The 24,914-nt window shown below is 42.9% G+C and overlaps 1 protein-coding gene across 1 annotated transcript; it reads right to left on the bottom strand.

Annotated features, from left to right (window-relative positions):
- Positions 1-1,249: 1,249 nt before the first annotated feature.
- LOC109872477 (E3 ubiquitin-protein ligase RNF128) lies at positions 1,250-20,191 on the bottom strand. Its single transcript, XM_020463726.2, has 7 exons — positions 19,608-20,191; positions 17,223-17,470; positions 8,593-8,664; positions 3,321-3,403; positions 3,079-3,175; positions 2,642-2,816; positions 1,250-2,110 (listed from the first exon to the last, which is right to left on the bottom strand). The coding sequence occupies exons 1-7, from the start codon at positions 20,038-20,040 to the stop codon at positions 1,998-2,000; spliced, it is 1,221 nt and encodes a 406-aa protein (XP_020319315.1). The 5' UTR covers positions 20,041-20,191; the 3' UTR covers positions 1,250-1,997.
- Between the last annotated feature and the right edge of the window lie 4,723 nt (positions 20,192-24,914).

The following is a 24,914-nucleotide window of genomic DNA, read 5'->3' as shown; positions in this document are numbered from 1 at the left end:
AAACTTCAGTTAGTGCCAAATACGGCTCCTAGAATCCTGACTAGAACCAATTTTTTAAAATCATATTACTCCAGTGCTAGCCTCCCTACAATGGCTTCCTGTCAAGGCAAGGGCTTATTTCAAGGTTTTACTGCTAACCTACAAAGCATTACATGGGCTTGCTCCTACCTCTCTCTCTGATTTGGTCCTGCCGTACATACCTACACGTACGCTACGGTCACAAGACGCAGGCCTCCTAATTGTCCCTAGAATTTCTAAGCAAACAGCTGGAGGCATTGCTTTCTCCTATAGAGCTCCATTTTTATGGGATGGTCTGCCTACCAATGTGAGAGACGCAAACTCGGTCTCAACCTTTAATTCTTTACTGAAGACTAATCTCTTCAGTGGGTCATATGATTGAGTGTAGTCTGGCCCAGGAGTGTGAAGGTGAACGGAAAGGCTCTGGAGGAACGAACCGCCCTTGCGGTCTCTGCCTGGCCGGTTCCCCTCTTTCCACTGGGATTCTCTGCCTCTAACCCTATTACAGGGGCTGAGCCACTGGCTTACTAGGGCTCTTTCATACCATCCCTAGGAGGGGTGCGTCACTTGAGTGGGTTGAGTCACTGATGTGATCTTCCTGTCTGGGTTGGCGCCCCCCCCTTGGGTTGTGCCGTGGCGGAGATCTTTGTGGGCTATACTCGGCCTTGTCTCAGGATGGTAAATTGGTGGTTGAAGATATCCCTCTAGTGGTGTGGGGGCTGTTCCTTGGCAAAGTGGGTGGGGTTATATCCTTCCTGTTTGGCCCTGTCCGGGGGTGTCATCAGATGGGGCCACCGTGTCTCCTGACCCCTCCTGTCTCAGCCTCCAGTATTTATGCTGCAGTAGTTTATGTGTCGGGGGGCTAGGGTCAGTTTGTCATATCTGGAGTACTTCTCCTGTCCGGTGTCCTGTGTGAATTTAAGTATGCTCTCTCTAATTCTCTCTCTCTCTGAGGACCTGAGCCCTAGGACCATGCCTCAGGACTACCTGGCATGATGACTCCTTGCTGTCCCCAGTCCACCTGGCCGTGCTGCTGCTCCAGTTTCAACTGTTCTGCCTGTGATTATTATTATTTGACCATGCTGGTCATTTATGAACATTTGAACATCTTGGCCATGTTCTGTTATAATCTCCACCCGGCACAGCCAGAAGAGGACTGGCCACCCCACATAGCCTGGTTCCTCTCTAGGTTTTGGCCTTTCAAGAGTTTTTCCTAGCCACCGTGCTTCTACACCTGCATTGCTTGCTGTTTGGGGTTATAGGCTGGGTTTCTGTACAGCACTTTGAGATATCAGCTGATGTAAGAAGGGCTATATAAATACATTTGATACTTAACGCAGATCCAAGTTCAATTTTGAGATTCACCGGCGTAGGATTAGCTGGACGTTTCTGACTGGTCTTGGAACTGTGACAACGGGCAGCTCGATGGGATATGTAATGATTTTGACACTCTTTTTTTGAAATGACAGATTTGTTGATTAAATCTGACTATTAATATAATGAGTAATCTAAGAATGATACGAGTTAATTACAACAAGAAAACTTCTAATTCGCCATCACTCAATACACCCACACTATTCTGTTGTGGTGTGGGCATATTGAGTATGTTAAAAAGTTGTGGGTGTTAAATTAGCAAATTGAAACCATTTAAAATCATTAACTGATGAAGTAATACATTGACTGATGTAATTAAGCCTCAAAAAACATAATCAAATCATATTATAAAAAGTACAATTAAATCAGAATGAAACTGGATAGTACCATTTCCAAACTCAGACAAGTGCATCGAAGGATTGCCTCATCAATTTCATGTAAATTGATATGCATATATCGGTCAAGCCCTCTTTCCCTATGAATAATATCAGACCCACATTCCTGGTTTCCACTTGCTTCATGACCACAGGAAACATCTTCGAATGTAATTGATTGTGGCCCAAGTCCCATTAGCCAAGGTCTAGTGCTTAGAGTGAGCATCCCATTCATGTCAGGGGTTCCCGTTGGTTTCGTGAGTTGCCCTCAAAGGCGAGGTTGTCATAATGGGGCTGGAAGATGTCCACCTGGATTGATCCTGGGCCAGGATGTTGCCCCAATGCTGAAACACAAACATAATTACTAGTCAGTCAAGCCCCACATGTGCTGCTAGAAAACCGTAAAAAAAAACAACAACCAGTTGGTCAATAATTACTTTGGCACAATCACTCATACAGATGTTAATGGATAGGCAAGCTAAAGAGAGATGGAAAGGAAGCCCTTTAATCCCAGACAGTAAGAACAATGCTGATTGTTTGATCAGGAAGACTTTGTAGTGAAGTTGTTTATATCTACTTGAAGCAATCAAACTAAGTAAACAAAAATACAATCAGAGAAGTTAAATAACGGGAATATCTAACCACTATAAAATATGGGTGGCAAAGTTCACATGGTATGTCTTGAGCAAGGGCTTCAGCACATATTATCGAGCTAACGTGAAAGCCAGCATCTCCTAAAGAACCCACAGATGTACCACCACCAACGGAACTAAAATACTCCCCCTTATCTCTATAGACATTGCTGATGATGTGAAAAAGCTATCAAAAACAATTATTGTGAAGTTAAAAGACTAAAAGTAAATTGGGTGTCTTACTCTCATACACGTGGGTCTCATCTGCTGGGCTGCTGTGCTCCTCTGTGCATTGTACAGAAGCATAGCCTGCGGAGGTTGTCTCACTGCGGGTGTCCTCTGGGACTAGAACCCTGGGGTAGGACGTCATGTCTGGATGCATGGTCAACTGATGACTGGGCTGGTCCTCTTCCGGCTGCTGCTCAGGGTGATTAAGTTAGATTGATGAATATCATCACTTTCATAAAAACAAAGCAATTTCAGGTCCCACTACGGGTGTTTCAACTTGCAACCCTTGAAAACAGCAATCTAGCATGTGTGCCTATTCTTCTTAAACAATAATCACTAGCAGTGTAAATAGTATTTTCAATCTAAAACAGTCTTTAATCAAGAATTTCAGTGAATGACAGGCAAAGGTTATTTCAAAGTACTAGGTCATGATGCAAGGTATAGTTGCCTACCTCTACTCCCAAGGCCTTGAGTATGTCACATTTACACATGGGGCAGGTCCTGTGCTCCATTAGCCAGGGCTCAATGCAGGTCTTGTGGAAGAAATGACTGGAAAGTTAAACCAAAATAAACACATAAGAATAATGATGACAATCACAAAATGAAGGTAATTGGAATAGCAGACCGGGTAGGGCTACTCTACTCAATTTGTCAATATTAAACCAGGTAAAAGCCATTGCAGTTCAGTACATACTTGCAGGTGAGAATGGTCAGCACGTCGCCAGACTTGTAAGCGTCAATGCATACTGCACAGGTGTCAGCGTCAGGCCCAGTCTCCTGAAAGACAGGTTTAAAAATAGATTGTAGTGGCACTGAGCATACATTGGGGGTGTGAACGTTTAAAACTAGCGTTGCACGGTATACCAGTACCCTAGTACCAAAACGCCATAATACCAACATTTTAGAATACCATAGTACAGTTTCATATGACTCTACCGACATTTTCATCCCTACCGATCTAAAGAACCTGCTGGTACCTGTTATAAAATGTTTAGTCAGTTTTGTTTATAAATTCAGTTGAATTGAAGCAACAGCTACTAGTCTCTTGTATGCACAGGTACAATATCCACTTAACTTTCATGTGCATATCACTTGTGGCAGTTGTAATCAGCACTGCATGGTCAATCTGCATCTGCATTGGCAGTGCAGCATTTACAGTGATACGACCTCTGCAGAAGTCAGGGAATTCATACTTTTTGCGCTTCACGGAGCAGTGCGGAGCTGTTGTGAAGAAGTAGTCAAGGAAGTGAGTTTCTGTTTATACTTGACCGCCTGCCCCCACCTACCAATCACGTCAATACGAGCCCTCTACATTTTTACAAAAGCTGGGCGGGGCACGGCGATGTGGTGCGGAGCTCAATTTGGCCTCTGCATGCCTCCGGAGGCTTCGTATTTGCGTCACACCGTCCATACAGCACCTCCGACCACATTTTCGGATTAAGCATATATTTGCTTTCATTCACCTGTTTCTCTCTGTCCCCTCTTCACGAGCATCTATCTACACACACACTTTTTTCAGGACCCTGTCTTTCAAAGATAATTTGTTAAATCCAAATAACTAAACAGATCTTCATTGTAAAGGGTTTAAACACGGTTTCCCATTCTTGTTCAATGAACCATGGGTAGCAGGGTAGCCTAGTGGTTAGAGTGTTGGACTAGTAACCGGAAGGTTGCAAGTTCAAACCCCCGAGCTGATGTGGGAGCGAGATGTACATATAGGGAGAAACATAATACTGTACCACAAGAGAAAGATACCAGAATGGCAAATGCACTCTAAGTGTAAAATGCATTGTCTATTATATAGGACAGGAAGCCAAAGTAAGGCCATGAGAGCATAGGACACCTGGACATACCAAGGTCAGAGGAACGGACATACAAAGGAGGGGGTCAGCCAAATGACCAACTGATGGACTATAGACATAGGGCATATATTTTTAGGACATGAAGAGAAGAGACACAGTCTACTAGTCCTAATAAGGACAGACATACCAAAGACCACACCAAGCTGAACATAAGGGGCCCATAGGATAAGATGGGCATGTATTATTTTTGGGACATGAAGAGGTCCTGTCACCATTATAACTTGACTGAAAGCAGATATGGGCGTTATTGGGCGTGAACAAGCAGGAAGCACAGATTGGGATATAATGGTGGCAGATAGACTGAGGGAAGTAACTTCATTTGCATGTGGGATGGACTCATGTTGTGTGTGTATAAATCAGAGCCAGTGCTCTGGAAAAGTGTGTTTCACGGACCATCTAGGCTTCTGATATGTTTGTATTAAAAGCCTATATTGAATTCACAAGTTCTTGTAAGTGTTATATTTTGTAACAATCCTCCACGACACTGACCAGGTACAAATCTGTCGTTCTGCCCCTGAACAGGCAGTTAACCCACTGTTCTTAGGCTGTCATTGAAAATAAGAATGACTTGCCTAGTTAAATAAAGGTTAAAAAAATCTAAATAAATAAACAATTACTGAACATGCACCTGTGGAACGGTCATTAAGACACTAACAACTTACAGACGGTAGGCGATTAAGGTCACAGTTTTGAAAACTTAACAGAAAGGCCTCTAGTGTCCTGACTCTGAAAAACACCAACACCAAAGATGCCTAGGGTCCCAGCTCTTCTGTGTGAACGTGCCTTTGATGAGGCATGATGACTGCAGATGTGGCCAGGGCAATAAATTGCAATGTCCGTACTGTGAGACGCCTAAGACAGCGCTACAGGGATACGAGATGGACTGCTGATTGTCCTCGCAGTGGCAGACCACGTATAACACCACCTGCACAGGATCGGTACATCAGAACATCACACCTGCGGGACAGTTATAGGATGGCAACAACAACTGCCCAAGTTAAAACAGGAAAGCACAATCCCTCCATCAGCGCTCAGACTGTCCGCAATAGGCTGAGAGAGTCTGGACTGAGGGCTTGTAGGCCTGTTGTAAGGCAGGTCCTCAACAGACATCACCGGCAACAACGTCGCCTATGGGCACAAACCCACCGTCGCTGGACCAGACAGGATTGGCAAAAAGTGCTCTTCACTGATGAGTCGCAGTTTTGTCTCACCAGGGGTGATGGTCGGATTCGTGTTTATCGTCAGAGGAATGAGCGTTACACCGAGGTCTGTACTCTGGAGCGGGATCGATTTGGAGGCGGAGGGTCTGTCATGGTCTGGGGCCGTATGTCACAGCATCATCGGACTGAGCTTGTTGTCATTTCAGGCAATCACAACGCTTTGCGTTACAGGGAAGATATCCTTCTCCCTCATGTGGTAACCTTCCTGCAGGCTCATCCTGACATGACCCTCCAGCATGAAAATGCCACCAGCCATACTGCTTGTTATGTGCATGATTTCCTGCAAGACCAGAATGTCTGTGTTCTGCCATAGCCAGCGAAGAGCCCGGATCTCAATCCCACAGCAAGGACTGGCAAAACTGGTGCAGTCCATGAGGAGGAGATGCACTGCAGTACTTAATGCAGCTGGTGACCACGCCAGATACTGACTTACTTTTAACCGCCCCCCTTTGTTCAGGGACACATTATTCCATTTCTGTTAGTCACATGTCTGTGGAACTTTTTCAGTTTGTTTCTCAGTTGTTGAATCTTTTTATGGTCATACAAATATTTACACGTTAAGTTTGCTGAAAATAAACAGTTGACAGTGAGGATGTTTATTTTTTTGCTGAGTTTATAAACTCAATGTAAGCTGATGTATATTCCTTCCTCCCATTCATCCAGCCAAATCACAGGTAGGCTTTGCAAATATGAGCAAATCAGCCATTATATGCAGTATTCTATTATACAGTGAACAGTGTGAAGTTTAATTCAATGTGTTGTATTATGTAGAAGTGTGAATTTCAGAGACAAGTCTTTGGAGAATGCTTAGAAAATGTGAACAAGTGTCTGGGGCAGGGGCCAACAGGATGCTAGGCCACAAATGTTTCCACACTGTGGTATCGCGATACTACTCGGTATCATGATATTTGACCTGGTATCATATAAATTTGTAAAATGTTGACAAGCCTAGTTTAAACAAAATTGGGATGTTAACGTTAAGAAAAAACATTTTTCCACTGTCTATCAGAGTACGCATCTGTTTGCCCAGTTCCCGTATTTCATAGCGAGTGAGTCATGCACAAAACCAGTCATGGTAAACAAATTTGGAATATTCCCACATGCCGGGTTGTGACAAAAACTCACTCATTCTTATGTTTAATAAATGTATCGTATAGTGTGTGTGTGTGTGTGGGGCAGGCTTACAACGAGGGCAAAAAAACAACATTTGAGAGTGCGCTGACACTGATGCTAGCTGGTATGCAGCTGGAGGTTGAATGTTTGAAGGGGTACAGGACTATAAAATCACTGGTTTACACTATACAATTAGTTCATTTTAGTATACTCATTAAGTATGTATTATGTTAGTATGGGTATTCGAACACAGCTCTGGTCTTCCTTTTCTGCACTTGACCATATTACCGGACTGTAATCAAGAAGGGACTAGATCAGAGCCTGTACAACTTGTCAAATTTGTGTTAAACTTTTTTATGAAAAACAGACATATCCCTCCCCATCTTCACAACAACTTCGTCAATATACAGTTGAAGTCGGGAGTTTACATACACCTGAGCTAAATACATTTAAAACGCTGTTTTTCACAATTCCTGACATTTAAATTCCCTGTTTTAGGTCAGTTAGGATCACCACTTTATTTTAAGAATGTGAAATGGCAGAATAATAGGAGAGAATGACTTATTTCAGCTTTAATTTATTTCATGATATTTCCAGTGACTCAGAAGTTCACATACACTCAATTAGTACTTGGTAGCTATCCCTTTAAATAGTTTAACTTGGGTCAAACATTTTAGGTAGCCTTCCACAAGCTTCCCACAATAAGTTGGGTGAATTTTGGCCCATTCCTCCTGACAGAGCTGGTGTAACTGAGTCAGGTTTGTATGCCTCCTTGCTCGCTCGCGCTTTTTCAGTTCTGCCAACAAATTTTCTATAGGATTGAGGTCAGGGCTTTGTGATGACCACTCCAATACCTTGACTTTGTTGTCCTTAAGCCATTTTGCCACAACTTTGGAAGTATGCTTGGGGTCATTTGCGACCAAGCTTCAACTTCCTGACTGATGTCTTGAGATGTTGCTTCAATATATCCACATAATTTTCCTGCTTCATGATGCCATCTATTTTGTGAAGTGCACCAGTCCTTCCAGCAGCAAAGCACCCCCACAACATGATGCTGCAACCCCCGTGCTTCACGGTTGGGATGGTGTTGTTCGGCTTGCAAGCTTCCCCCTTTTTCCTCCTAACATAACGATGGTCATTATGGCCAAACAGTTCTATTTTTGTTTTATCAGACCAGAGGACATTTCTCCAAAAAGTACGATCTTTGTCCCCATGTGCAGTTGCAAACCGTAGTCTGGCTTTTTTTAATGGTGGTTTTGGAGCAGTGGCTTTTACCTTGCTGAGCGGCCTTTCAGGTTATGTCGATATAGGACTCGTTTTACTGTGGATATAGATACTTTGTACCCGTTTCTTCCATCTTCACAAGGTCCTTTGCTGTTGTTCTGGGATTGATTTGCACTTTAAGCACCTTCCCACCCCCAACACAGGGGGGGTGGGAAGGAGTGGAAAAGATGGTTTCTAGGTGGCAGGGTCAGATGGGTGGGGTTGGGGGAGTAGGCTCACATTTGTATTATTTTCTTTGACATACTAAATGTTCTGTAATCAATACTTTGTGTTTATTTATGTACCTTTAAAATGTTTTTCTTTTGGAGAGGCAGCCCAAAGGTTAATACAACATAAATATGAAATGATAGTCAAAGAATCATAAATCCCAGTAAAACGTGTATATGCCATGTGTTCCCAGTTTGAAACATCCATATTTGCATATGATCCTGAAAGTCATGCATAATAACCATAAACACATTTACTTGAACTTTACTTGAACGGTTACCTTATCTCCCCGTTTCACGGTCCGGACTTGCAGCTGACCAATGGCTTTCTTTGCCTCTGCCTTCAGCTGTTTCTGTTGGAGTAGAGAGAAGAACGTGTTCAGTGTTTAAATTACATTATTAATCTGCTTCCTCTGACAATTGGAGACATCTGGTTTTCAGGAACAGTGTCTTCAACCTACCTTCGGTTTCCCCTGAAAACCGGATGTGGGGACCCTGCTCAGCAGTTTATTTTATGCCTGCTACATTAGGTTAAGCAACAGACGAATAAAAAATAAATAAAAATCACAATTTAAAATGTCTAGAATGCAACACCAACACAGCCAGCATTTTGCGCCAACAATTAATTGTTAATTTCCTGTAATGTGACCATACATGATTGAAATAGGAGTGAGCAGGAGAACGGTAAGTGATGAGGTCACGTTAGAGACCTTTTATTCCATTTGAACATGGGTGATCTGGGAGGAGAGCATTTATTATAGCAGTCCTACTGTGTGTCATTAAGCCTCTTCTCTAAAACCATGTATTGGAAACATTACATCAGCTTGTATATAGGACAGAAAAACATCAGATTTACATACATCAGGGGTTTATAAGTATTAGGCATAATCCTGAGGGACAGAGAGACCAGCTCAATTCTATATAATTTGGGATATACCACATACACAATTAAAGACTCTTTATGCTGCTTATGCAGCCTCCCCCATGGCAAAAAATATGGAGATATTTTCTGTGATATATACTCTGAACGTCAGTGGCGAAAGGGCCACTGGTACACTGGAGAAGTGTGCTCTTCACGGATGAATCCCGGTTTCAACTGTACCGGGCAGATGTCAGACAGTGTGCATGGCACTGTGTGGGTCAGCAGGTTGCTGATGTCAACGTTGTGAACAGAGTGCCCCATTGTGGTGGTGGGGTTATGGTATAGGCATGCATAGCTACGGACAACGAACACAATTGCATTTTATCAATAGCAATTTGAATGCACAGAGATACCGTGATGAGATCCTGAATGCCCATTGTCGTCCACTCATCCACCGCCATCACCTCATCTTTCAGCATGCTAATGCATGGCCATGTCTCAGGGATCCAAACACAATTCCTGGAACCTGAAAATCTCCCAGTTCTTTAAGGCCTGCATAATTACCAGACATGTCACGTTTTGAGTATGTTTGGGATGCTCTGGGTTGACATGTACGACAGCGTGATCCAGTTCCCACCAATTTCACAGCTATTGGAGAGTGGGATAACATTCCACAGGCCACAATCAACAGCCTGATCAACTCTATGCGAAAGATATTTATCACGCTGCATACGGGTCACACCAGATACTGACTGGTTTTCTAATCCACGCCCCTAGTTTTAAAAAAAATATATTTTTTTAAAGGTATCTGTGACCAACAGATGCATATCTGTATTGCCAGTCATGTGAAATCAACAGATTTAATTTAACTAGGCAAGTGAGTTAAGAACAAATTCTTATTTAGAAAAAAAAGGCAAAAGGCCTCCTGCAGGGATGGGATAAAAAAATTAAAAATAAATAAATAGGACAACACTACATAAGAGACCTAAGACAAAAATTTGGGCATAATTTTTTAAAAATTGTTCTTCATAATCCTGAAAAGAGTAGATACAGTGAATACATGTTCACTTGTAGATTTTAGAGAGGCATGTTGCGGCCATTCTAGCTCACAGGGCGAGCATGGAGCTTGTGTTTTGCATACGATTACAGCCTGAACAATGGTGCCCTCTGAGCGTAAGGTCCTGGCTCAGTGGGTGAAGTCAGATCTGCTCTAACTTCTCAGCTACCCACTTCTCTGTATCAGACTACTTACCCAGTCTCCCTGCAGAAAGCCTTAGAGAATCAGCCACATTTGAACAGAGGCTGCCTTAGACCACCGGGTGTTTTTGGACAAGGAAAAAGTGGGTTACTGTTAATAAGTTAGAGTATGCAAGACCGTTTGAAATCAGTCAGTCGTCAAGGTCACCCCCTATATGCAGGAGTAAAAAACAATGAGACCATTACTGTAAACTTGCAAATCATGGGCCTGTCCATGTGAATGGTTTAAACTGGCATAACAGAACAAATCCAATCAATCAGATGAAATCCTGTTTGCGCAGCAGAAGTTTTTACAGAAACGCTCCCTTGAGTGGAGTTAAGCATTCTGCTTATAATAAACACTTCACCATATAGGCCTGACAGTTCAGGGCAATTCCAAGGTAACAGCATTACACCTTTTAAACTGTATGCTAAACAAAACCATTGATTTACAGTGGCATGTACTCATGGATGCCAAGGGAAGCCAAGCTTCCCCCAAAATGTACCAAGAAACATAAAATAATGTATCTTACGTCTCTGACGAATATTACAGTGTTTTCCTTCATTTTGCAGGAGGCCGAATGCATCTCACCAGCGAAAGCATCCGAGCAAGCGAAACAGAGCACCTCTTTCTCAGTGTCTACCTGATGCTGTCTGGACAAAAATAATGACCTTGTTGCCAACCATAGCACTCAATGCAAGGGAAATCAGCAAGCATTTTGCCTCCCTTGATAACATATAAAATAAAGTCAATCAGCGTTACGCTACATTGAGTGAACTGTGAATGGAGGGCAACAACCCAGCAGCAGGACCGCTAGCTCTGCTTTTGTGCAAGGAGGAGCAGGAGGAGCACTGCCAGAGCCCTGCAAAATGACCTCCAGCAGGCCACAAATGTGCATGCGTCTGCTCAAACGGTCAGAAACAGACTTCATGAGGGTGGTATGAGGGCCCGACGTCCACAGGTGGGGGTTGTGCTTTACAGCCCAACACTGTGCAGGACGTTTGGCATTTGCACCAAGATTGGCAAATTCGCCACTGGCGCCCTGTGCTCTTCACAGATGAAAGCAGGTTCACACTGAGCACATGTGACAAACGTGACAGTCTGGAGACGCCGTGGAGAACGTTCTGCTGCCTGTAACATCCTCCAGCATGACCGGTTTGGCGGTGGGTCAGTCATGGTGTGGGGTGGCATTTCTTTGGGGGCCCGCACAGCCCTCCATGTGCTCGCCAGAGGTAGCCTGACTGCCATTAGGTACCGAGATGAGATCCTCAGACCCCTTGTGAGACCATATGCTGGTGTGGTTGGCCCTGGGTTCCTCCTAATGCAAGACAATGCTAGACCTCATGTGGCTGGAGCGTGTCAGCAGTTCCTGCAAGAGGAAGGCATTGATGCTATGGACTGGCCCGCCCGTTCCCCAGACCTGAATCCAACTGAGCACATCTGGGACATCATGTCTCGCTCCATCCACCAACGCCACGTTGCACCACAGACTGTCCAGGAGTTGGCGGATGCTTTAGTCCAGGTCTGGGAGGAGATCCCTCAGGAGACCATCCGCCACATCAGGAGGATGCCCAGGCGTTGTAGGGAGGTCATACAGGAACGTGGAGGCCGAACACCACTGAGCCTCATTTTGACTTGTTTTAATGACATTACATCAAAGTTGGATCAGCCTGTAGTGTGTTTTTCCACTTCCAGACCTCCAAATCCAGACCTCCATGGGTTGATAAATTTGATTTCCATTGATAATTTGTGTGTGATTTTGTTGTCAGCACAATCAACTATGTAAAGAAAAAGAAAATTTCATAAGAATATTTCATTCATTCAGATCTAGGATATGTAATTTAAGTGTTCCCTTTATGTTTTTGAGCAGTGTATATAAAAGTGGACAAGCAGTAGTGACTAATGTGTTATGGATTAAATGGAATGATTTGTGCGCAAACGTATGTAGCCGGAGCCTAAGTACATACGGTGCATGCGTTCGGGACAGAATGTTTGCATAAGGGTGTACGTTGCAGTCTGGCAGGACCAATATCACTATATTATATGGAGTCCCAAAAACCAAGGTGTTAATGTTACAGGGAATTGGGAGAGCGGAAAAGAATGTGACGTAGATCTGTGGCAACTTTTAGTGAACTTCAACGAAGGTACAACTTGAAAGACTAGCCACAGATCCCTGTATACAGGAGGCCACATCACAGGAAGGGTAGTTCACTGTAGTACTCCTGCAGAGTGTGATTAAGAAATGTGACTCAAGAGTTTTGGAAGGTTGGATACTCTTCCAACGGCACTCATCTCGCCCTCATTCCTATCCGCAAGCAGTGGGTTTGAGGGACGATAACAGGAAAGTGTCAGAAGGTGGCTGCTCATCAACCGTTGTGACCCAAAGTTTACACTGTAACGAGGGTGTGCACAAAGGGGTGGGGTGTAGATCGGCAGGTAGGGGTGTTGTCCTTGATGATCTTTTTGTCCTTCCTGTGACATCACTACCCTCTGGAGATCCTTACGGTTGTGGAAGGTGCAGTTGCCGTACAAGGCAGTGACACAGCCCGACAGGATGCTCTCGATTGTGCATCTGTAAAAGTTTGTGAGTGCTTTTGCTGACGAGCCGAATTTCTTCAGCCTCCTGAGGTTGAAGAGGCGCTGTTGAGCCTTCACCACGCTGTCTGTGTGGCTGGACTATCAGTTTATCAGTCATGTGTATGCCGAGGAACTTCAAGCTTTCCACCTTCTCCACTGCTGTCCTGTTGATGTGGATGGGGGAGTGCTCCCTCTGCTGTTTCCTGAAGTCCACGATCATCTCCTTTGTTTTGTTGATGTTGAGTGAGAGGTTATTTTCCTGACACCACACTCCGAGTGCCCTCACCTCCTCCCTGTAGGCCGTCCCGTCGTTGTTGGTAATCAAGCCTACCACTGTAGTGTGGTCTGCAAACTTGATGATTGAGTTGGAGGCATGCATGGCTACACAGTCATGGGTGAACAGGGAGTACAGGAGAGGGCTGAGAACACACTCTTGTGGGGCCCCAGTGTTGAGGATCGGCGAGGTGGAGATGTTTCCTACCCTCACCACCTGGGGGAGGCCCGTCAGAAACCAGGACCCAGTTGCACAGGGCGGGGTCGAGAACTAGGGTCTCGAGCTTAATGACGAGTTGAGGGTACTATGGTGTTAAATGCTGAGCGGTAATCGATGAACAGCATTCTTACATAGATATTCCTCTAGTCCAGATGGGTTAGAGCAGTGTGCATTGTGGGTGCGATTGCTTCGTCTGTGGACCTATTGGGGCGGTAAGCACATTGGAGTGGGTCTAAGGTGTCAGGTAGGGTGGAGGTGATAAGATCCTTGACTAGTCTCTCAAAGCACTTCATGAGGACGGAAGTGAGTGCTGCGGGGCGATACTCGTTTAGCTCAGTAAGCTTCTTGGGAACAGGAACAATGGTGGCCCTCTTGAAGCATGTGGGAACAGCAGACTGGGATAGGGATTGATTAAATAGGTCTGTAAACACACCAGCCAGCTGGTCTGCGCATGCTCTGAGGACGCAGCTCGGGATGCCGTCTGGGCTGGCAGCCTTGCGAGTGTTAAGACGGCCGCAGGTTTTGGTTGCGGGCCGTGTCAGCGGCACTGAATTGTCCTCAAAGTGAGCAAAGAAGTTGTTAAGTTTGTCTGGGAGCAAGGCATCTGTGTTTGACGGGCTGGTTTTCTTTTTGTAGTCCGTGATTGACTGTAGACCCTGCCACATATGTCTTGTGTCTGAGCCGTTGAATTGCGACTCTACTTTGTCTCTATACTGACGCATAGCTTGTTTGATTGCCTTGGAGGGAATAGCTACACTGTTTGTATTCGGTCATGTTTCCGGTCGCCTTGCCATGATTAAAAGCAGTGGTTCGCTCTTTCAGTTTTGCACGAATGCTGCCATCAATCCACGGTTTCTGGTTGGGGAAGGATTTAATATTCACAGTGGGCACCACACATCCACCGATGCACTTGCTAATAAACTCGCTCACCGAATCAGCGTATACATCAACATTATTGTCCAATGCTATCCGGAACATATCCCAGTCCACGTGATCGAAGCAATCTTGAAGAGTGGGATCAGATTGGTTGGACCAGTGTTGAATAAACATGAGCACGGGCGTTTCCGGTTTCAGTTTCTGTCTATAGGCTGGGAGCAACAAAATGGAGTCGTGGTCAGATTTGCCGAAAGGAGGACGAGGGAGGGCTTTGTATGCATCGCGGAAATTAGAGTAGCAATGATCCAGAGTGCACATTCGATATGCTGATAAAATTTAGGGAGCCTTGTTAAAATCCCCAGCTACAATAAATGCAGCCTCAGGATATGTGGTTTTCAGTTTACATAGAGTCCAATGGGGCTCTTTCAGGGCCGTCGAGGTGTCTGCTTGGGGGGGGGGATATACATGGCTGTGAATATAATCGAAGAGAATTCTCTTGGTAGATAAATGCGGTCGACATTTGATCGTAAGGAATTCTAGGGTCAGGTGAACAAAAGGATTTGAGTTCCTGTATGTTGTTATGATCACACCACGACTCGTTAATCATAAGGCATACACCCCCGCCCTTCTTCTTACCAGAGAGATGTTTGTTTCTGTTGGCGCGATGGGTGAAGAAACCGGGTGGCTGTACCAATTCTGATAACGTATCCCGAGTGAGCCATGTTTCCGTGAAACAAAAAACGTTACAAATCTCTGATGTCTCTCTGGAAGGCAACCCTTGCTCAAATTTCATCTACCTTGTTGTCAAGAGACTGAACATTGGCGAGTAGTATACTCAGGAACGGGGGGGGCCCGTCTACGGAGCCTGACCAGAAGACCGCTCCGTCTGCGACTCTTTGTTTTGGGTCGCCTACTGGGATCCGATACATTGTCCTGGGTGGTGGTCCAAACAGAGGATCCGCTTCGAGAAAGTCGTAATGTTGGTAAGTTGACATTGCTCTTATATCCAATAGTTCCTCCCGGCTGTATGTGATAAGACTTAAGATTTCCTGGGGTAATAGTGTAAGACATAATACATAAATAATACTTGTATTCAAGACAAACTTAATTTCTTTGCCACATTTTTCAGTTTTACTTTAGTGGGTGTGTGCTACACCACTGCTTATAACTAAGACATTTTAAGATGTCAAATTATATCCAGCTTAGGTCTCTTTTTTTTTATGGTATTGAAAATTCAGCTACCATGTTGTGCTGCTGCCATGTTGCTACCATGCTGTGTTGTCATGTGTTGCTGCCATGCCATCATCTTAGTTCTCACTTTATGTAGTGTTGTGTTTTCTTGTCATGATGTGTTTTGTCCTATATTTTTATTTAATTTATTCATATTTTTAATCCCAACCCCCATCCCGGCAGGAGGTCTTTTGGTAGGCCATCATTGTAAATAAGAATTTGTTCTTAACTGACATACCTAGTTAAATAAAGGTTCAATTTAAAAATTTAAAATAAATAACCCAGTACACCCCCCAAGAATCATGAAACCTGGTGTCGGTCACTAAATTAAAATTCTGGTATTGACACAACATAATATTACAGTGAGCTCCAAAAGCATTGGGACAGTTACATATTTTTGTTGTTGTTTTGGCTCCAGCACTTATTATATAAGTTTATTAAGTTTACTATATAATGACTGAAGTTAAAGTGCAGACTGTCAGCTTTAATTTGAGTGTATTTTCATCACAGTTTAGAAATTACAGCACATTTTTTACAATTCCCCCACCATTTTAGGGGACCAAAAGTATTGGGAGAAATTAACTTGTCTATTAAAGTAGTAAAAAGTTAAGTATTTGGTCCCATATTCCTAGCAGGCAATAACTACATTAAGCATTGAGCTTGTGACTGTACAAACTTGAATGCATTTGCTGTTTGTTTTGGTTGTGTTTCAGATTTTGTGCCCAATAGAAATTAATGGTAAATAACGTAGTGTCATTTTGGAGTCACTTGTATTGTAAATAAGAATATAATGTTTCAGAGTCGTACATTAATGTGGATGATACCATGATTACGGATAGTCCTGAAATAATCGTGAATAATGATGAGGGAGAAAGTTAGCCGCACAAATATCCTACCCCCAAGACATGCTAACCTCTCAACATTACAATAACGGAGGAGGTTAGCATTTGGGGGGGGGGGGGGGGGGTATGGTATTCATGCCTCTAACACATTTCAAATCCAAAGTGCTGAAGTAAAGAGCCAAAACAACAAAACATGTGTCACTGAGCCAATACTTTGAGTTCACTGTATGTTTAGTGTAGAAAAGAAAAACACTTCCAGTGGAATTTCCCCAGTCATATTGTTCTACTGATCAAAGGAGATATAGGTGCAGCATTCTATTTCAGCATAAAACACTGATTGGTGTCACTGTTAAACAAGTAATTGTGTATTTACTGACTGTTCAGGTTTAGACATTAAAACATACGGTAACCTCATGGTCAGTCGACTTCCCTGTTTATCAATCACAAAACCAACTATGTTTCCCTGTCTCCTAGAGGCAATTCAATAGAGATGAACATGACTGGTGAAAACAATCATTGGAATGCAGTAGTTTACTTGGGCAGGAGCTCAACGGCGCTGAAACCAGGAACCTCAAATTGTCTACTGCTCGTGTTCCTGCACTTATTACAGAATATAGGCTTAAAACTACTGCAGTTCCTGCACCTAAATATAAACAGTACCTGCACACAAAATGAGTACCAGACCTATTTCAGTACAAGTCAAGCATTGTGAGAATGTGTAAAACTGGTTTGTCCAGTTCTGGTTTACAGAGGGTAAATAATTGTCATCATTGTTTCACATACTGGAGTCTGACCTGTTGAAGGTTTTGTAGACGAACGACGTTGAGGCGGCGGGCCGAGTAGAAGATGAAGTAGCAAACAGTTACTGCTGTTATCATGAAGAAGGAGATGGAGACGAAGAAGACCGAATAGTGGCTCATCCAGACACCATGCTGCTTGACCACCTCAATGGTCATCGAGACTGGAATCCCTTGCCTGATCAGCCCAACAATTTCCATGCCCCGTCTGTGACTAATCATGATGGCAACCATATCTCCTGTTCCTGTAACCAGATGGGAAACATAAATACAGGCTGGGCCTTAAATATGCTATCAGGTGCTCAAAGAAATTCTAGTATCTAGGCCTAATGTGTCAGTCTATTACAAATATTTAAAAACAATGTAAGAACATGGTGTTCTTTAATGTGAAAACATACCTACTGCAAAGTAAGTAGAACAATAGAAGGATCCATTACATGGTAGTGACGGGGGATAATATCAATATAGTTACATATCAGGACATTTTCTTTTTTTTTTTACGATATATCGCAGCGTTTCGACAATGTAGCAATATTATTTGTGCCAGTTGGCTGTACCTGCACCAAAACTCAGTTATTTTTCCATCACAGATGGATCTGCATCATTTTAAATAGAGAGTTAATTTGTTTTCAGCACTTTTATTTCCATGATGGTTCAAAACTAGTTCTCTCATGCTCCCTCTGCAGCAAACATATGGTGAGCAATATGTTTGGAACGTTGAATCGCAATATATATCAGCACCTAAGTATTGTGATATTGTATCGGGAGGTCCCTGATACTTCAAATCAAAAATCTAATCAAATGTTATTAGTTGCATACACGTTTAGCAGATGTAGCTGAATACCTGTGTTCCTAGCTCTAACAGTGCAATAAAATCTAAAAGAATGGCATTAAGAAATATATAAATATTCCCAGCCCTATTACATGGAGACTCATATCTCCCTCACTAACTTTAAGCATCCGCTGTCAGAGCAGCTTACCGATTATTGCACCTGTACACAGCCCATCTGTAAATAGCCCACCCAACTACCTCATTCCCATGTTATTTATTGTGTTCCTTTGCACCCCAGTATCTCTACTTGCACATCTATCACTCCAGTGTTAATGCTAAATCATAATTATTTCACCACTATGGCCTATTTATTGCCTTACCTCCCTACATTTTCACACACTCTATACATATTTTTCTATTGTGTTATTGACTGTACATTTGTTTATACCATGTGTAACTCTGTTTTTTTGTCACAGTGCTTTATCTTGGCCAGGTCGCAGTTGTAAATGAGAACTTGTTCTCAACTGGCTTACCTGGTTAAATAAAGGTGAAATATATATATTTTTAAAAACATGTGACTCATGTCAACACAAAGATATCCTAAATTAGCTAATGGAGTCAGGGCATAGCTCAATGACTTAATATTACAAGGCATAACTTTTCATTTTAAACTAGCTTCATTACACCTTCACATGGAATGGACAATCTGAGGCAATTACTATAGTTGTTCAGCAAGTCAATGTCACTTAAGTGTCTAAACTCCATAAAGAATGGAAGAACAGGCAGAATGGAAGGCTATGCCACACAAGACATGTGTAGGTAGGCCTACAGTGGGGTTCTTCAGAATTAGAGCTGAGCAGAGGGAACAGGTTTTGCAAATACTTCCCAGATGTTGGCCTACATTAAGTATACTCAAAAGCAATTCAGAGAACATTAGAATTGAACAATTATAGACGATGGTTTTCAAATTAACTTATCTTGACCATTCGGCTATGAGAGCTTTTTCATACAATAATATAGTAGGCTACTGGGGTGATTTAAGTGCACGGGGTAGCCTAAATGAAAGAGAAGGGTGCAATTGCGGCACAAAATTCTGGGCGTTCCACTTAGGGCAGGTCGGAGGCGGGGGTTACAGTTGGCAGTGTTATTAATGCACAATAACATTGGATGCCAGCTACGGATAAACACCACAAAAGGGGCGGGGCGATAACAGTAGCTAGCTAGCCGTACACAGTGTCCTTCACCAGTGTGTGTTCGCTTTGCCAGCTAGTTTAAGGAGGACTCCGCTACACAGCAAGCGGGGGCGACGCAGTGATCTAGCAAGCCAACTAGCAAGCTAGCACACGGTGTCGTTAACTATCAAGCTAGCTAGTACACGTTAGGATCTAACATCCTCTCTGCTGTGCTAGCGTAAGGTGGGGACGATCGCCCCACCTGTTTAGGACAGTGACATAATACTTTTATATCACTTTAGCCCATTATTCAAGGGGGGGGGGGGGGGGGGGGGGTTCTCGCAGGAACGCCCCGAATTGCGGGCTGCAGTTACACACTATTGAAATTGAGAAAAACTGCGCACATCTTGCTGTAAATTGCAAACTACATAACGTTACCTGGGTGCGACATTTGGATGACTGTATTGTTTGTACCAAGACCATTGAAAATTACAGCAGCAACAGCTCCTTTACTGGCTGCAACATTGATCTTCTGTGAAAAAGTACATTCGTAGCCGCGTTGAATTATGGCGATCCACCCCTTTGACCCACTAGGCACATCATAAAAAGTATCACTTTCGCAACTGTAAATCGGATCAGGTAAATAAACGTCCCCCATCACCGTAACTTTAGGAGAATCTTGTCCATATAGCGTTGGTCCGCTTTCCCCTTGTCGCGATATGGTTTCGTTGTTTGCAGGATCAATAAATGACACGTTCAGGTAGGCTGTGTAGTAAGTCGCTACTGCAAAATGTAAACTTGACACCTGGAGACTTAAAGCCACAAACAGCCATGAAAATAGATACCGTTTCGCTAAAGGTTCCATAATCATTTTTTACGGCGTGGGTTACTAGTGCCGTTCAGCGTTGAACAGTCGATAAAAGGTATGGCACTAAAAACAAAACGAAGAAAAGTTTTAGCTCGTCTAACTAACGTCATTAGGATATTAAGCGGCGGGCTGACAGGTGAACTAGTTCTAGATTCCTCCCTTCGTGACGTCAATGAGGTCAAATTGAGAGTAGTACGCTCCCATTTCATTCTTAAAGGAGAAGCACACGTTTAACCAAACCTCACGGATTATTTTTTTACATTTTTTACATGGCGACATAATACAAACAAATTAAACAGAGCCACATCACAATAACGTTTACAATGCAATGCTTGCTGTTGGGTTACAAACCTATGTTCCTGAAAGGACTAATTGATTGTCATGTGCAGACAATAAACAGTGCAACAATGTTGCTAAGGCCCAATCAATCATTCAAATTGTATTTGTCACATGCTTCATCAACAACAGGTGTAGACTAAATTATAGAAAAATAATAACATGAGGAATAAATACACAATGAGTAACAATATACACTGGGTACCAGATGTGCAGGTGGTAATTGAGGTAGAGGTGGCCTGGACTCTGGGGTAGACAAACGTAAATCCAGAACACTCAAACTAGTATGGTATGTATTCATTTGTGGATGTCCATTATCCATTTTGTATAATATTTTACACATTTTTGCTCAATGTATATGTTAGGAATTCCAATTTGTTGTGGCTAACACTAACATTAGCTGGGGTTAATGTTAGGAGTTGGTAAAGAGTTAAGGTTAGCTAAAATGGTAAGTTGTTGCTAAGTAGATAAAAGTATTAAGTCATTTCTAATTAGATAATATGCTAAAGTTGTCAAACACGCAGCCTTTATTAAGTTGCTAGACGTTCGGTGCTAGATGTATAGAAGCCCACGTACTGAACGATGAAATGCAACCATAACTCATCCCCAGGCTTGTCTTCTGATTTAGAAAAAAAAGTGAACACTTGGTCAATTGATGTACAAATTAATTTCATTCATCTTGCTCTCATGTACATTATGTCATTCCTTAATCAATATAGACATACTGTATCATAAAATCAAGTGCCATTTGCATGTAATACATTTGCTCCCCAAAAAAAATCACTTTAAACAAATACCAGAAAACACCATTGCCTATTTCAGATACAAATGTGGCCAACATACAGTATAACTTACTAAAGTTAGCAGAATCGTACCTAGCACAGGAGGCTGCTGAGGGGAGAACGGCTCATAATAATGGCTCGAATGGAATGATATTAAACACATGGAAACCATGTGTTTGTTTAATACCATTTCATGAATTTCGTTCCAACCATTATGAAGAGTCCGTCCTCCCCACTTAAGATACCACCGGCCGCCTGTATTACCTAGCCTAAAGACCCAGTACAGTCACACTGAACAAACACAGAAATGCAACATGTAAAGTGTTGTTCTCATGTTTCATGAGATGAAGTAAAAGTTCCCAGGAATTTACCATGAGCAGAAAAAAATGCTCTAAAATCAAAATCAGGTCAAATTTGATTGTTCACATACACATGTTTAGCAGCTATTATTGCAGGTGTAGCGAAATACTTGTTTCTCGCTCCAACAGTAATATCTAACAAGTTCACAACAATACACACAAATCTAAGGAATGGAATTAAGAATATATAAATATGGGTGAGTATAGACTAACAGCAGAATAGAATACAGTATATACAAACAATGAGTAATGCAAAATATGTAAACATTAAAGTGACTAGTGTTCCATTTATTAAAGTGGATTGAGTCTAATTAATTTATATACACATATATATATATATACACACACACACACACACACATACATACATACATACATACATACATACATCAGCAGCTAAAGTCCACAATCATCTCCTTCATTATGTTGACATTGAGTGAGGTTATTTTCCTGGTACCACACTCCCAGAGCCCTCACCACCTCCCTGTAGGCAGTCTCGTCGTTGTTAGTAATCAAGCCCACTACTGTTGTCATCTGCAAGCTTGATGATGAAGTTGGAGTCATGCATGGCCACGCAGTCATGGGTGAACAGGGAGTACAAGAGAGGGCTGAGCATGCACCCGTGTGTTGAGGATCAGCGAAGCGGAGGTGTTGTTTTCAACCTTCACCACCTGGGGGCGGCCCGTCAGGAAGTCCAGAAACCAGTTGCACAGGGTGGGGTTCAGACCCAGGGCCTCAAGCAAGAGCTTGGATGGTACTATGGTGTTGAATGCTGAGCTGTAGTTAATGAATAGCAATCTTACATGGGTGTTCCTTTTGTCCAGGTGGGAAAGGGCAGTGTTGAGTGCAATAGAGATCGAATCATCTGTGGATCTGTTGGGGCAGTATGCAAATTGGAGTGGGTCTAGAGTTTCTGGGATAATGGTGTTGATGTGAGCCATGACTAGCCTTTCAAAGCACTTCATGGCTACAGACGTGAGTGCTACGGGTCGGTAGTCATTTAGGCAGATTACCTTAGTGTTCTTGTGCACAGGGACGATGGTGGTCTGCTTGAAACATGTTGGTATTACAGACAGTCAGGGACAGGTTGAAAACGTCAGTGAAGACACTTGTCGGTTGGTCAGCGCATGCTCAGAGTACACATCCTGGTAATCCGTCTGGCCCTGCAGCTTTGTGAATGTTGACCTGTTCAAAGGTCTTACTCATATCGCTACGTGGAGCATGATCACAGTCGTCCAGAACAGAACGGCTGGTGTTCGCATGCATGTTTCAGTGTTACTTGCCTCGAAGTGAGCATAGAAGTAATTTAGCTCGTCTGGTAGGTTCGTGTCACTGGGCAGTTCGTGGCTGTGCTCCCTTTTGTAGTCTAATAGTTTGCAAGCCCTGCCACATCTGATGAGCAACAGAGCCGGTGTAGTACGATTCAATCTCAGTCCTGTATTGACGCTTTGCCTGTTTGATGGTTTGTCGCAGGGCATAGCGAGATTTCTTATAGGCTTCCAGGTTAGTCCCGCACCTTGAAAAGCGGCAAGCTCTACCCTTTAGCTCAGTGTGGATGTTGCCTGTAATCCATGGCTTCTGGTTGGGGTATACAGTGGGGCAAAAAAAAAAAAAATTGTCAGCCACCAATTGTGCAAGTTCTCCCACTTAAAAAGATGAGGCCTGTAATTTACCATAGGTACACTTCAACTATGACAGACAATATGAGAGAAAGAAAAAAAATCCAGAAAATCACATTGTAGGATTTAATGAATTTAATTGTAAATTATGGTGGAAAATAAGTATTTGGTAACCTACAAACAAGCAATATTTCTGGCTCTCACAGACCTGTAACTTCTTTAAGAGGCTCCTCTGTCCTCCACTCGTTACCTGTATTAATGGCACCTGTTTGAACTTGTTATCAGTATAAAAGACACCTGTCCACAACCTCACAGTCACACTCCAAACTCCACTATGGCTAAGACCAAAGAGCTGTCAAAGGACACCAGAAACAAAATTGTAGACCTGCACCAGGCTGGGAAGACTGAATCTGCAATAGGTAAGCAGCTTGGTTTGAAGAAATCAACTGTGGGAACAATTATTAGGAAATGGAAGACATACAAGACCACTGATAATCTCCCTCGATATGGGGCTCCACGCAAGATCTCACCCCATGGGGTCAAAATGATCACAAGAAAAAAATCCCAGAACCACACGGGGGGACCTAGTGAATGACCTGCAGAGAGCTGGGACCAAAGTAACAAAGCCTACCATCAGTAACACACTACGCCGCCAGGGACTCAAATCCTGCAGTGCCATGTATCGTGAGATTTTGAGTGAATACCTCCTTCCATCAGCAAGGGCATTGAAGATGAAACGTGGCTGGGTCTTTCAGCATGACAATGATCCCAAACACACCGCCCGGGCAACGAAGGAGTGGCTTCGTAAGAAGCATTTCAAGGTCCTGGAGTGGCCTAGCCAGTCTCCAGATCTCAACCCCATAGAAAATCTTTGGAGGGAGTTGAAAGTCCGTGTTGCCCAGCAACAGCCCCAAAACCTCACTGCTCTAGAGGAGATCTGCATGGAGGAATGGGCCAAAATACCAGCAGTGTGTGAAGACAGAAAAGTTTTGACCTCTGTCATTGCCAACAAAGGGTATAACAAAGTATTGAGAAACTTTTGTTATTGACCAAATACTTATTTTCCACCATAATTTGAAAATAAATGCATTAAAAAAAAATCATACGTGATTTTTCTGGATTTTTTTCTCTAATTTTGTCTGTCATAGTTGAAGTGTACCTATGATAAATTACAGGCCTCATCTTTTTAAGTGGGAGAACTTGCACAATTGGTGGCTGACTAAATACTTTTGCCCCACTATATGTACGGTCACTGTGGGGATGACATCATCGATAGTGGAGTCAAGCCCTGTCTTCCTGATCGTAGTCTGCCTGGAGCGTTGTATTGTAAGCAGTAAACTGACACCTGCCTTCTATGTAACCTAAACCAAGTATACATCAGTCATCTCTCTCTTATCTTAGTGGACCTTGCTCACTAGCTTTGCATTTGTTTAGTCCAAGTTTACCTGTGAATGCAAGCCTGGAAAAATACAGCATATTGTTGATTTGACACATGATTTTGTTTGTGGTATTGCAGTGTTGTAATCCAACACATCTTGATCTGTCTTCATTAGTTTCAGCCAGTGTGCTATTGAAAGTGTGTAAGAGGAAATGTTCTAGCAGGATATAAAATTAGCTGTGTCAACAAACACATGAAACGTCAATACACTACTGCTGCCATAACAGTGCACAAGATAATACATCACACTGTAGGCTTGAAACACCAAAGTTCAAGCAAGATAATTTAGGAAATTCCTTCATTTACAGCATCACAAGTTGGAAAGTTCAGCCTAATGTGAAAC

Source organism: Oncorhynchus kisutch, linkage group LG28 (assembly GCF_002021735.2).
Source record: "Oncorhynchus kisutch isolate 150728-3 linkage group LG28, Okis_V2, whole genome shotgun sequence".
Taxonomy (NCBI): domain Eukaryota; kingdom Metazoa; phylum Chordata; class Actinopteri; order Salmoniformes; family Salmonidae; genus Oncorhynchus; species Oncorhynchus kisutch.
Note: the sequence above shows the minus strand (reverse complement) of the source record. Positions and strands in the feature narration are given on the sequence as shown.

What these genes read in the sequence shown, in the direction of transcription:
- LOC109872477 (XM_020463726.2), bottom strand. Translation starts at nt 20,040, where the DNA reads ATGATTATGGAACCTTTAGCGAAACGGTATCTATTTTCATGGCTGTTT. An exon ending in CATCCAAATGTCGCACCCAG is followed by an intron (nt 17,471 to 19,607) that starts GTAACGTTATGT and finishes ATCTGGTTACAG; the next exon opens with GAACAGGAGATATGGTTGCC. An exon ending in CTGACCATTCTCACCTGCAA is followed by an intron (nt 3,176 to 3,320) that starts GTATGTACTGAA and finishes TTAACTTTCCAG; the next exon opens with TCATTTCTTCCACAAGACCT.